The 14,229-nt window shown below is 52.0% G+C and overlaps 1 protein-coding gene across 6 annotated transcripts in view; it reads right to left on the bottom strand.

Moving 5' to 3' along the window:
• Window positions 1–3,307, bottom strand: part of PDGFA (platelet derived growth factor subunit A) — a 36,132-nt gene extending 32,825 nt beyond the window's left edge. For all 6 annotated transcript variants that reach the window (XR_010744747.1, XR_010744746.1, XM_066329696.1 and 3 more), the window contains exons 1-2: window positions 2,368–3,307; window positions 1,151–1,247 (exon numbers count right to left, since the gene is read on the bottom strand). Coding sequence is in view for 4 of the 6 variants with exons in the window: in XM_066329696.1 (XP_066185793.1) it covers window positions 1,151–1,247; window positions 2,368–2,430 (160 nt within the window). In the remaining 2 variants the exon portion in view is untranslated. The remainder of the gene's footprint in view (window positions 1–1,150; window positions 1,248–2,367) is intronic.
• Between the last annotated feature and the right edge of the window lie 10,922 nt (window positions 3,308–14,229).

Consider the following 14,229-nt stretch of genomic DNA (forward strand, 5'->3'; position numbering starts at 1 on the left):
TGCATACCCTTTCCCTGTTGTGAAAGTTTCCTTAATGGTGGTGAAAAACAACAATGATGAAGCACTGCTCTCCAAAAATACTAAACTGATGCCAATCTGGTAATTAGTAATTAGCCTCTCTGGTAAAGTGTTGTGCAAGACAGAAATACTCCCATTTTCAGTGTAATGGGAAAACGTTTGCTCCTTAATCACATGAAAATTGAAAGCTATGACTGTAAAATATGTTCCTAGTGCATTCCTGCTCGTTAATAGAGCACTGTACAAAAAGCAGTGAGTTAAACTCTAGAAGGATCCTGCAACTCTGAATGAAGGTGATTGAACCTGGCACAGACTTTACAAAAATACACAGCATATGGTTTAAAAGGAGATGGCCCAGTACCAATGCAAGCAAGAACTCATTCATTTTTCTCCATGTTTGTGCTTCAGCAAGATGCAGGCTTCCCCTGGGCACATCAAAGGTGCCGGGTTTATTCTCGCTCAACTGAGGGAAGAAATCACCAGGAACAAAGTGCATCAAGTAAAACCAAATGATAAGGAACCCAGCAATACCATGCTTCTAGATCTGATTTACTGCTGCAACGATCTGTTAAACTGCACGTTCTCACTACACCCATTTGCATGCCTAATGATGCAGAAAATAACCCTGTACTATTTTCTTTTGGAAAAAAAAAAAAAAAAAAAAAAAAAAAAAAAGAAAGTGTATTTTTGGAGGTAAGCTTCATATGCAGGTTCCTGCTTAAAATCAGCGTGGACGGTTTATTTTCCTTTTAATAAAGCCCAGCACTTGAAGAGACATTACTTCATTCATAAATATTGTTTCAAATATTTTAAATACCTCTAGGACAGTAGTTTAAAGATAACACACCAATGCAAGACCAACAACAAACCTTACGGCAATTCTTCTCCGCTGCGAGACGGAGAGAGCTCTGAAAACACGGGGGGGTCACAAGGTCCCTCTCCACCCTGAACCCCAGCAAGTTTTAATCCCCGATGGGCCCCTTGGCCGCCGCCTCCCTGTGACACGCGGCCCGGGGTCGCCGGGCTCCGGTCCCCCCGCGGGTGTCCCGGGCGAGGCGCGGGCAGCGCGGAGCCTCCCCCCGGGGCGGCGGCGGCCGACGGCGCGGAAGGAAGGAGGACGGGACTAATTTACCTACGGAGTCAATCTCCAGGAGGCGCTGCAAGTCGCGGATGCTGTGGATCTCGCTGTGCGCCAGCCGCTCGATGAGCTCCTGCGGGATCTCGGCCTCCTTCAAAGACACACACAGAGCGCGGGTCAGCGCGCAGTGCCGCCAGGCGCGCCCGCAGCGCCGGGCGTGCGGCGCGCCGCGCCTCTGGGCTTGGCGGGCACGGTGCGGGGTGTTTGCGGGACGCGTGCGGATGAAGCACGGGGAAAATCCACTCACACGCCCCCCTAACAGCGCTCCGCGGGTCGCCGGAGCGCTCCCGCCGCCCCCGCCTGCGCGCCCGCGGGGGCTGCGCGCCGCCCGCCCGACTGCGCCACGGCTCCGCGGGGCGGCAGCTCCGCACGGCCCCGCCCGGCAGCGGCAGCCCCGAGCCCCGGAGCCCAGCCCGGCCAGCGGCTGCCGAAGTTCGGCCGGGCGGACGCCAAGTCCCCCGCGGGCGCGGGCTCCCCCGACCCGGGCAGAGGGACGAGGAGAACCGCGTCCCACGGGGCGCCGCCATCCTACCAGCGCCCGCGTCGCGGCTCCCAGTGCCGAGCGGACCGGGTCCCGGGAAAAGTTACAGCCGCTGTGCAGCGCCGAGCACCGCGCTCGCCCCGACCGGGGCCACCTGTAGCAACCCCGGGACGCGGCTCCGCGCCCCCTCCGTCCCCTGCGGGCGGGCGGGCGGGAGAGCTGCCGGCTGCTCCGGGGGAGCTTCACGAACCGGGGAAGGGCGTTTTGGGGCGCGGGGCATTCACCCAAGTTCTGCCCGCGGCACTAGCGGTGCCCGCGGCCGCTGTGTGCAGCGCTGGGCGCCGCGGGGGCGGCCCGGCTCTCCGCGCACCCTCGGCTTCCGCACAGCCGCAGCCCGCTGGCACCCGCGGGGCGTGGATATTTTATCATATATTTATGATATATATAATATACATTATATACATATTAATTCTTAAGGGTAGCCAGCAGCGCGGGCGCGGAATGCACGGTCATTCCCCTTCGCTTCTGCCATGCATGAAATGGCAACTTGCTCCCGGGCTCGGCCGCGCAGGGCCCGGGGCAGGGCAGCGCTCCCGGCGGGGCCGGGGATGCCCGCGGAGCCCAGGTGGGCAGCCCGCTCCCTCCCCGGTGCCCTCCGCCGCGCCGAGCCCCGAGCCCCGGCTGCGGCGTGCCCCGGGGACCGGCAGCGCAGGAAGCCGCTCTCACCTACCTCGGAGAAGGTAAAGGACAGGTAGCCAAAACCTATCAGCAAAACGCAAGCCCAGGTCCTCATCGCGGTCTAGTGCACTTTAGACACGGAGGGAAGGCAACGCTGATGGAGAGGGGCTGCAGGCCGGCTCCTGCCGCGCAGGAATTCAGTACCATCCCTCAGGGGAAAGGCAGCGGGGTGGCTCGGGGGTCCTCCGCATCCAGGGTGGGTCGGGGCTGCCCGGGGCGGCGGTGGCTTAATGACGGCGCGGCCGCTGTTTGTACGTTCCCCTCGCTACGGGAGCGTGGCTGCTCTCCCTTCTGCCGCTCTCGCTCGCTCCTCTTGGCTCTTAGGACTAGACCAGCCGGTACTTCTGCATATTTGCTTAGATCAGACCAAAGTGAAACCCAAGGAGTCGATCCGGAGCGCAGCCGAAACGCCCATCACCTGTCTGGGGCGGCTGCCCCCCTCGCGCGGGCGGCGCTGGGGCCGCCTCCCCCCGCCGCGGCCGCCGCTCCGCGCCGCGCCGGGACCGCGGGGCTGCGCTCTCCGCCGAGGGCCGGCCCCCCCGCCGTGCCTGCCCTCCACCCGGCCCCTCCTCGGAGAGGGGGGAAAAAAATCAAAAAATCTTTATTGATACGGAGCGAAGTGTTTTCTCTTGCCGAGAATGGTCCCGCTTCCCTCCCCGGCTGGGGCGAGGTCAAAAATAATAATTAATTAGGAATAATAGCAGGGACAAATCGGAGCAGTATTTGCAGGATCTCGCGGGCTGCCTTGGTGCAGTTCCTGCTCCACTTTGCACGGGAGAAAAAGACAGGAGGAGGAGGAGGAAGGGGGGGGGAAATATATATATATATATGTATATATATATATATATATATGCCAGAAGGTTTAAATCCCAAGGGGATCGGAGACGAACTGCAACTCCAGGCAGAGGGAGGCTCGGGGCTCGCTCCCGAGCGGTGGCCGGTCTGGAGCGTGGCCCCGCCGAGGAGCAGCATATACCGCTCCCGCCCCGCCGTGCGCCGCCCCCGCCCCTCCTCCCGGGTACTCCCGGCACCAGACCCACCAACAACAAGTCGTGGGGGTGCCGGCAGCTGCGGCGCCTGCTCCACGGCCGGGGGCTCTGCCCACTGAGAGGGGAAAACAGGGAGCCGGCGGCGGGCAGGGCCGGGGGGAGCGGGGCAGCCCCCGCCGCCAGCCCTCTGCGGCACCGGGCGGAGGGGCGGGCGCTGCTGCGCAGCAGCCGCCGTGTAACCTGGCGGGCTCGGCCGTGTGCTCTGCCTTTACATAAGGCAGAGCGGATCGCCATGGCCACGGCGAGATCCTCTGTGTGTGTGTGTGCGCGCTTTCTTATCGCTGATACTCTGTTTTAGCGAGGGGGGGCCCTGCCTTTTGCAGAAGGGGAGGGGCAGAGCGGCGGAGGGTTGTGGTGTGCGGGTTTGAAGGTTGCTGTTGCAGCGCAGCCTTCATTGCGAAGGACAACACACGCGCACAGCCTTAAGGAATACAAGAGCACCCCCAAAACTGCACGAGAGGCAGCGGGGGGCAGCGGAGCCCTCCGCCCTGCGGCACCCGGCTGCGGCATGCGCGGCCGTGGGGCTCCCCACCGCGGCCACGGGCACGCCGCGCCCCGGGGCTCCGCCGCAGCCGGAGCCAGCCTTCGCTACTGCCGCGGCCCTCCGAAACTGCTCCGGCTCCCTGCGCTTGCCCCAGACCTCCGCCCTGGAGCTCAGCACATGCCCCGGCCCCGCACCCCGCACCGACCCTCCGCAACCGCACCCGGACTCCGCCGCCGGTCCCGAGCCCCGAGCCGGTCCCGAGCCCCGAGCCGGTCCCGAGCCCCGAGCCGGTCCCGAGCCCCGAGCCGGTCCCGATCCCCGAGCCGGTCCCGAGCCCCGAGCCGGCCCCGATCCCCGAGCCCCGAGCCGGTCCCGATCCCCGAGCCGGTCCCGAGCCCCGAGCCGACCCCGATCCCCGAGCCCCGAGCCGGTCCCGGGCCCCGAGCCCCGAGCCGGTCCCGAGCCCCGAGCCGGCCCCGAGCCCCGAGCCGGCCCCGCCGCTCCTCGGGGGCAGCCCGCGTTCCCTTCGCATCCTCCCTCCTCGCCGCCCCGGAGAGAAACTGCCCCCGTTCCCCCGGCGCGGATTGGCACAAGGTGCCTGCTGCACCCTGACATCTCCCTGAACTCATTGTGATTTAAATAACAGCCCTTTCTCATCTAAACAAAGGTTCTTAATAGCAGATGCAAAGAATTCAGCTCATCTGAAAATCCAATAGCATTTAAGTGGATTAACTGCAATAACACAACTGAGGAGTGATACTATCCTTCATGGAAGACAATAGACTGTAAATGCACAGCCAGGGAGACTTATCCTTTCATCTCTGAATTTCCTTCAGCATTTCAAAAGCGAATGCTTTCTAGAAGCCCTGAAGGGGTTTGCACGCTACTGGCTTGGACATGCTTCTAGGAAACAACCTGTGCTTTAATGGGCACTTTGCAATTGCATAGAAGTTCCCACCAAAACAGAAGTGGCCTTTCAAGTACGTTTAATTCTCTCTCATGATGTCATGTAGGCTTACAGGGTGGTCTCCAGGACCACAAGGGGGAAAAAAAAGGGTGGGGGTTGAAAAGAGAGAAAAGGAAAAGAAATGTAAAAGATTTGGAAGCACTTTAAAAAGGAGAATGCTGCGCTTTTTTTTTTTTTTTTTTTTTTTTTTTTTAAGACAGAAAATGCTGAGCCACTGTGGAGCCACTCTCAAATGCCTCCTGATATATATATAAAAATATGACCCGAGTGACACACTGCAGCAGAGCCACCCATGCAGAGCAGGAGGAGGCAGAGCAGGGCAGGACACTCTGGTGGTGCCATCACTTTCTTACATGGCAGAAGTAAAAAGCGATTACTTCAGTTAAAAAAAAGTCTCATCTGCACTTATCATTTGCTGGGGTTAAAGAAGCAATTCTTATGGTCTGTGTTGTCATAGTAATAAAAAAATAATTGCTAAACAGTGAAATAGATTCTGACAGTACCGGCTGGCTGAGCATTTACTCCTCTCCTTCTTTCCTTGGTTGGCTAGTACATTTGGGATCAGAAGTGCTGTATATTTGTAGCTCTTGCTAGTGGTATTTCACTGCAAAAGCCAACAGAGATAACTCCTGCTGTATCTTATGGTAAAAAAAAAAAATACCCAGTTTTGATTTTTCTTATATTTTCCCCATTTTACAAGAAACATACTGCATCAGCATCTTTTTTTAATCTGTCATTGTGGAGCTCAGATAAGCATCTTTCCTCTGGGTCAAGTTACACTTGGAGTAGCTTTTAACATTAGACTGTTTATAGGGATCATTACAAATATTTGATAATAATGCAAAATATGTAAGATCCCAGAGGAGAGCAAAGACCAGGAAACATAAATAAAATTCACACAGATTCTGCAAACAACTTTATACTTAGGTTGTCTGTCTGCTTACAAACCACATTTTGTCCTTGTCTATTGTTTGATCTAAAATTGCATTTGTTGCCTGAGTCCCTACGTATAGCTGTGTGAAAAACAAAACACCAGTGCATGTTTGCTTCAGCATGGCACCTTCCTGTGGTCTGCACATTTATTGCACATGTGTGCACCAGACATGAAATATCACCTTTTATGTAATGCCCACAAGCCGCCCATGAGGCAGGAGTGACAGGATGGTAGTTACAGGTTTAAAAGGAAATCAGTACCAAGAACAGAGCGTCGGAAAAATTAGGTTTTGCACTTTTTTTATTTATCTGGGAGCAGCGAGCAAGATATTGCTTGTCTAATTTAAAGCACGCACCGTTAGAAGTCTCTCAAATGTCAGGAATTATAATAGAATTACACCATGACAGAGTGTTGAGAGGGAGGATTCCCAGGGTTTGCACAGCACTTGGCATGGGGGAAGGGATGCAGAAGCTCTTTGACAGGAAATGAGACTTCTTCAGTGTCCCCAGTGCTGCTTTCTGCGGGTGGAGCCACCTGAAGCTTCACCTGGAGTCACCAAATCAGCCTTCCAGCATCCACTGCAGACAGAGCTCGTTTACATCTCTGCTGGCTCAGCTCTTAGAAACACAGGCCAGGTAACAGCACCAAGTCCTGTTTCACAGCCCCGTGCTGGCCTGGGGGAAGGTCACTGGGAGAGGACAGCCAGCAAGGTGGGCACTGGGCTGGCTCCGAAATGGTGCCTGAAGCCCAGGGCATCTATTTCAGAGCTCGGGATGGAATGACACTTGTCTGACCCTCCTGACAAATCTGGAGGTTGCAAGAGGAATCATTTCATTGCAATGACACTCCTGCTGAGAGAGTCTGAGTTTTTTCAGGTTTGATTTTAGTGGGGATTTTGCCTCACAGATAATCCAGTTGATGTTAACAAAACAATGGGTTTGGGTAGGGGGTTTTGTTGGAAGGGTGGCCTGCTTTTATTGCAGTGTGTGTTTGGGGCTGGCCAAAGCTGCTCAGTGTGTTCTGCAGGATACATCCTGCCACCACATCTGTCCTGGTTCTGGAAAGGGACCACAGGAAATACTCTCAGCAATTTGGACGTGCACCTTTCTGTCAGTGCCCCAGAGTGTATAACAAAGGATAAAAGTGCAGAACATAAAATCCAGAAATCTGGACAGGAAGATCACCAACTTTGGGTGGCTCCTCTCTGGATTTGAACATTTTTTTTGGCCTGTAGCTTCAGAGGGGCATGTGGCCATGGTGGGGGAAGGTCATTTTCCTGCTCTGCAGCTCAGTTGCTGCCTGCCTGTGGAAAGGCATGAGGCTGGCACAGGTGCAGGTGCAGTGCAGGCAAGGACTGTGAATGCAGAAGGCACTGATGGCAGGTACACTGTTCCCTTTCCTGAATCTCAGCCCATAAAGAGCAGCAAGGAAAGCTGCAAGGAGAACAAGCAAGGCTGTTATTATTCCAGCTGGTGCACCTACAAACGTGATTTCCTTCTTTTCCAGCTTTTCCTTTTGGATTCTTGCACTGGCTCCATCCTTCTGGCTGAGCTTTGTTGTCTTTGTAACTTTTTGTTGGTGCAGCTTTCCAGATGCTTTCACAGTTGTTAATTTTCTTAAATAGTCATGAGATGCAAATCTGTTACAAGGTTTCAGCTAGAGGAGTGATCAGAAGTGGTGTGGAAAAGTTTTATGATGCCTCTGCCCCAAACACAGAGGGTGGCCGTGGCCAGCATCCATTTATGTGGGTTGACACTTAAAGCTACAGTATTTCTGGAGATGTTTTACCCTCCTGTGAATGAGGCAGGGTCCCTGTAGAGCTGATCCTCCCTCCAAAATTGCCCTTTTGACTTCAGTGGATGTCAGGCCCGATTGTCTCTGGAGACATTACTTGGTTTAATAGCCAAGAGAGACAGTTAGCAAGGCTCCTGTTAATGTGCTCCTTACCCAGGAGCTTCAGCAGCACGGCTGAAATGAGGGACTGTTTGACCTTCCCAGTGGCTGCCGGAGCCACTGCTGAGTGACACCCAGTTCACCTTCAGGGCTGGAGCACGAACTGGCAGCCCTGCCAGCCTGGGTAGCAAGATACCATGTTTAGGCATTAAACTGGGGCACTTGCATACCAGCCCCGGCCGCTATTTTAGTGGGTATTGAAGCTGATCCCTGCTCCTCACCCCTGTGGGACAAGGGAGCTGCCGTGAGTGCGGGATATCTTCTGCCTGGTGGATAAAGCTATTAAAAATGGGCTGTGCTTTGTCAGGAATACGTAGTTCATCCAGCTGAATGACTGTAAAAGCACCAGCCCAGCTGAAGGTATGCTGATCCAGGCTGTAAATGAGAGCAGTGCACACAGGGCTCAGCCCCTGGGGTCCTGTGCATGGTGTGCTCATTCTCCTCAGCAATGGGGCTGTAAAGCTCCTCTCCTCTGACTCAAATCAACACCAGTCGCAGTGATTCTGTGGAGACCATCCAGGATGTAACTCAGCCACGCTAAGTACCATAAAATTGTGATATTACTCTTCATTGTTTGCAGCTAGGAGGCCTGTCGAGGCCTAGCTTGGAGCAGTCAGTTTTATTAAGCTCCATCCAAACACAGTGAGATAGTTGTTCTTCCCCAAGAGTTTGTATTCTCAAAGTGTGAGCCGCCCCGTTTGTGTTCTTGTATCCATGCAACCTTGTTGCTCTTACAACATTACACATTTGTCCTGTGAGATTCCCTCCCTTACAATAAAAGCTCACGAGAATGATACACACATTTTCAACTCTGAGCACACCAGAGACTGCAGGATCCAGCAGTACCTAATGGACACGGGAGATATTCAGCTGTAGCTGAATTGTTAACTTTGAACTGCAAATGTTTGTAATAACTGTGAAGCTTCCTAAATGGATTCCTGACCCTTTTTGTCACAGAAACCTAGTTAATATAAGGGAAGGAGAAAAGCAAGTAAAGGATTGGTGATTGGTTTGCTTTTTTTTTTTTTTTTTTAATGGAAACCCCAGTGTAGATTCTTTTGCATTTTTCTTTTAATTTTCTTACACCTTCAGCAGCCTGGTCCTCACATGGTCTCGGTGGCTGCACATTGTTCAAGGATCATGCCTGAAGTCCCCAGCCCAGAGCAGCATCTTTACAGAAAGGCTTCATGGAGCCCACACTGACTCTCCAAACTCATCCTCCCTGAGCACTTCCACCCTTTCGAGACACACTGGTATCCACAGACCCACTGATGGTGGTGTCAGACCACAGCAGGCAAGCCATGTGGTGGCATCTGCTCCTCAGAGAAATTCCTGGGGAATTCAATGCTTTCCAGCTGTTTATTCTCAACACTTTGTACGTATATGATTTCTTCCTGAGAACAGATAAAGATCTTCCCTGCCACGGGGCCACGGCCACACTGCAGGTGAGAAGCTGGGAGTAGCCATTTCCAAAGCCCTTTTCTCACCACCTCAGGACAAGTTTTAATCATTGCCTTGCTAAATTCCAGGTCCAGCAGACCTCTGAGAAGCACCTCTGGTCACAACATTTGGCTGTGTTGCACAGAGATGTCTTAACTTAGCAGGTCTGTCACCTGCTAGGCACATCTCATGGTCCTTGGGAGCGTGTTCCTGATACACTGCTGAGCTAGAAAGGGACCATGCACCCCCATTTACACCAGAGCTGAGTTTCCTGGTTCCTGCAAGAAATGAAGTGCAGAACCACAGAACTGTAGAATCATTCAGCTTGGAAGAAACCTCTAAGATCACCGAGTCCAACCATCTTCTCCATCCTACTGAACGTAGCATTTGTTTACCTTTCAGTGGTGGTTTGTGATGCCATTCCCATCGATTGGGATACAGAGCTCCTTCTTTCTTGGAAGTCAGTGAGGAGTGCAGCATTAAAGCAGAGAGCAGGCAATGGCCCTTTAAGCATTGTCTGTTTAACTGTAGCACAATCTCTCCTGCACTCCAGTGCTTTCCATAAACAGCAAGTCATCCTGGAAGGGGAGGGAGAGGATGATAAATAATCCTGTTATTCATGCGACTGCGTTCTTTCATGAAACTGGGAAAAGGCAAAATAAAGTGGCGACTGCAAGACTGAGAATGAAGCACAAGGCAGTGGGTTGTGTTGCTGCAGTTATTTGGGGCTGGAAGAAAATCTGGAAAGAGAAAGGTGAGCGGAAAAGGTTTAAAATGCCAAGAAGTAAGGCAAGAGATGGGATGTAAAAGAGTAGCTTTCCCTGCATCCTTGCTTTGTGTCTGGGCTCACTGCTGGGGCTGGCTGCGGTTCTGGCTGTCCAGCACCAGCTCCCACAGCGTGGCTCCCTGTGCCAGAGGCTTCCCTGTGTTTGCACCTTGTGGACAGGTGGGCAGTGGGAGATGACAGAGCTCCAGTAAGGGTTGCTGGGCAAGGAGACAGGCAAAAGTGAGCAAACCCTGGGAAACAAATCTCATGGAACAATGAGGAAGCAGAGAATAAATCTGTTTGCTGAGGGTCCTAGCAAATGAACTACAATCAGTTTTTTGTGGGACAAAAACTATGGTATTGCCTTCATCACACTTTGCATCTGTGCCAGAGGTGCCTCCCCAGTTTGTGTTGGAGGTGCCCACGCTGCAGCCGCTCCAGTTCTCCATCTGTGCTCTTCGTGCATCCCCTGGGCCCTGAGCTGGGACAGCTGAGGCACAGGCATCCCTCCCATTCCATCAGCCCTGCTCACAGGCAGCCTCCCACCGAGAGCCGGGACAGACAGCTGTGGGGAACATCCTAAACCACTGCAGCTGTCTGTTCTCTGCATGTGAGCCAGAGCCCTCCATCCCTGGGATGCTCCTGGAAGCAGCTGGGCCCTGTACTGCTGCCTAATTGCCTGGTACCAGCCTCATCTTTGGTTTGTAAGAGAATCTCATCCTAGGACAGTATTTTTAACACTTCAATAATGACACACATCCGCTTCAGCAGCATCAAGGTGAAGATAATGCAGCTGCATTTTTATAATCTTCCAGAATTGCCTCGTCCCCTTGCATGGCATCAGGGCAATTCCTTTAGACTTATAAAAGCTTAAGCCTTTGTAAACAAGGCAGCCCTGGAGCCTAGGTATTGTAGAGAGAGAATTCCTCTCCATGTCCTAAATATTTTGGATGAAAAAAAAAAAAAAAAAAAAAAGACAAGAAAAATAAGAACATTTAAGACATCAGCTTCCCTTCTATTGTAAATAGGACCAGCTCCATCCAGCTTCAGGTTGGAGTCTCTTACACTGTCACTGTGCAAAGCTCCCAGTAGGGCAAATGGGAATTGCACATGATGTGATGGGAAAGCAGCAGATACCCTTGTAAATACTGCACCCTCACACGAGCCACGAGTATCTTTCCTGAGACACCCTGCCAAACTAGCAGGTGTTTTTTACATCAGGCCTTATATTAACACACTCCTACGTATGTCTGGCTGCATCTGCTGCATTAGCGATCCCTCGGTGCATAATGGCTGGGTTAGTTTGTGGAGTTAAATACCACGGGCAAGAGCCCAGCCACAATGCATCCAAACCTCAAACTGCTTCTGTTTCTGTTACAGGGGTTACTGCTGCCCTTCTTTCACTGTGACTTTTTCTTTCTTTCTTCTTCTCACTGCTTTTTTTCTTTGTTCCTGCCCATCCTTTCCCCAGTTTGTGGTTTCCAGATTCCCTCCATGTCTTTATTTTCTCCATCTTTTGCTGTGTCTTTCCTGTCTCATTTCAGTCTCTGGGGATGCCAGAGAGAATGAAAGCTGCAGCCAGCCAACCCCACTCCAACAGCCCCAGAGTGGCCAGATACTCCTCCAGCCAGTGCATCCAGTCTGGGGGCAGTGCCATGGGGACCGCTGGGTGGGGATGCCACCATTTCAACTCTGGGTGCTTGTAGTGGCTGCTGTGGAAGTGAAAAAAGGCAGCTCAGGCCTGCTCAGCTTCTTCTCTCAGTGCAGACAGCAAGTCCAAGTCCAAAGCCACTGGGGAAAATATGTGCCCCCAGTTTAAAAGCCTCTTTTTACAGAAGCCAGTGGTAGGAGTCTTTGGGGGTTAGTCTTCTTTGGGGATGAGTCTTCTGTAATTATATCAATGATTTTAAACTATGTTGTGGCCAGACATAAAAGCTGTTCGGCAACATGGCAGGGCTGAATCTAAAGCCAGCTGCCATAGACCTCTACAAAACCCCTGAGCTGTCTTTGTAGAGCTGACACTAAAGTTAGGTTGAAATTTCCAAGGGCACCAACGATGTGTGTGTTTAACTTCCACTGAAATGGGAGTTTGGGGCGTTACCTAATGAGAAAGATTTGAAAAATACTTTTCTGTCCTCCTTTGTTTAAAATTAAGATGCCAAATTCAAACATCCATGCCAGCATGGTGTCTGTTTCCATTGCTCATGCTTTTAGTTGTGCAGTTGTTGTCATGGTCCTTCATGGAGGTCTCACCTTTGGTCCCAGGCTCTCTTGGCCCTACGTTTAGCTTTTTGCAGTAGTTCTATGGTGTGTGCACACACACAAAGCACAACAGCTGGTGGATCTCTTATTCATGGCTTAATCACTTCCCCCCGGAGGTGTGCAGTGTGATGTGTGGTCTTGCTCAATCCTGGCTTCCTGAGGGATGGAGCAGGAGGGTCAAACACAGCCCAGATTCACCACTTAGGAGCATGACTAACCCAGGGCATGGAGTATTCTCTCAACGTCATTAGGATGGACCTGCTTCTTTTCCTGGCAAGCATTTAGTCCTTTGGAGTTTGTCTTACCACACCCTTCCCATCTCATGCTTATCTCGGCATCACACTTTGAGCTGCCCACTGGTTTTCCACACATCCCTGACTTTCCCCAGGCCATCCATCTGATCTCATAACCACAGCTCCTCTCGCCCTTTGTAAAGGTTTGCTGTATCACTGCTACTTTCCTATCCATCTGGAATTTCCCCTGCAGGCTCTGAACCACCTACTCCATAAGTGTCATCAGACACCTTTTCCTGGGCGGGACTTTTGTTCCAATTCATGGTTGCGTAATCGAAGTTGGCTGTCAATTTAATTCAAAATGCCATCATACCAGAGCAGGGTCTCTACATTTGAAGCAGTTGAGAAAAATAAAGTACTGATAAGGAGCCAGATGGCTCAAAAGATTGGGAACCAGCAATGGAGCCTATAACCTCGACATCACTGCTCCAAAATGCAGCTCTGGTCCACAGTGAACTTCGTGGGCTCAGTCCAATTTCTAGTGTACATATGTCAGAGAAACTTCCCTTATAAATACCCACTGCTTTGGCTAGGAGGCCTGAAGAGGTGTGTGAGGGTCCCTCAAAACAGAGGAAATGTCACCTGCTGCACATGGATGATGCAGTCCCCCGCAGTGCTGATGCTTCCCTTGCAAGGGAAATTCAAATTGCAGCACTGCCCACCTGGCCAGCTTCCACAGGGAAAACATTTCCTTCTCTTCCAAATTACCTTTCAAGCCAGTTTTAAAATTGCCTCATGCCTTAGTCTTATGAAAACTGTAACTCTGCAGTCCTAGTGGTCTGACTGATGCCATGTGTAACTTGGTGAGAGGCTCCTCAAAGGTGAAAGAATATTGCCAAAATGTCAATAAAAGAATAAGAAGCAAGTAAGGATTTGTGTCTGGAGCATCCCTAAGATTAAAACTGTGTGAGAACAAAATCTGGCCATGCACACAGGAGCCAAAAGCCTTACTAAACTAAGCTACAATTTCTTGCAGCACAGCCTTCCTTCCTGCTGATGGTTATTTTCTAACCTCGCTGTGCAGGAATTGGAAAGAGGCAGGTGCCAGAGAAGAGGTGACTCTGAAATGGCACTAAGGTCATTACACACAGAGCAGAAGAGCAATCCAGCCTCCCAGGTTTCCTTTACTAAAGCCATAATAATCTGATAGGGCATCGGACCCCTTAGTGGTAGTCTTCAACTGTATGTGTAGGCAACAGAGCAAACAACTGCTTTTCCTTGCGAGGCTTCTTGGTGTGGTGCTGTCTGTCCTCAGCCCGTGTTCACTCAGCTGCTCCCTCCCAGATTCCCCCTGTCCCCGCTGGAAAGCTGCCCAGGAGCTCCATCCACAGCTTAAGGGCCAAGACCAAATCAGCTCAGTCAGGTTTGTTAGAATCATAGTCATTAAGGTTGGAAAATACCTTTAAGGTCATTAAGATCATCAAGTCTATTAACACAGCACTGCAAAGGTCTCAGCTAGGTGGTGTCCCCAGGGGCCACACTTACAGGTCTTTTAAATCCCCCCAGGGACAGTGACTCCACCACTGCCCTGGGCAGGCTGTTCTAATGCATAACAACCCTTTTGGTGAAGAAATGTATCCTAATATCCAATCTAAACCTCCCCTGGCAGAGCTTGAGGCCATTTCCTCTTGTCCTACTGCTTGCTGGAGAAAAGACTGATTCTCCTGGCTACACCCTCCTTTCAAGAAGTTGTATAGAGCGAGAAG

Source organism: Sylvia atricapilla, chromosome 15 (genome assembly GCF_009819655.1).
Source record: "Sylvia atricapilla isolate bSylAtr1 chromosome 15, bSylAtr1.pri, whole genome shotgun sequence".
Taxonomy (NCBI): domain Eukaryota; kingdom Metazoa; phylum Chordata; class Aves; order Passeriformes; family Sylviidae; genus Sylvia; species Sylvia atricapilla.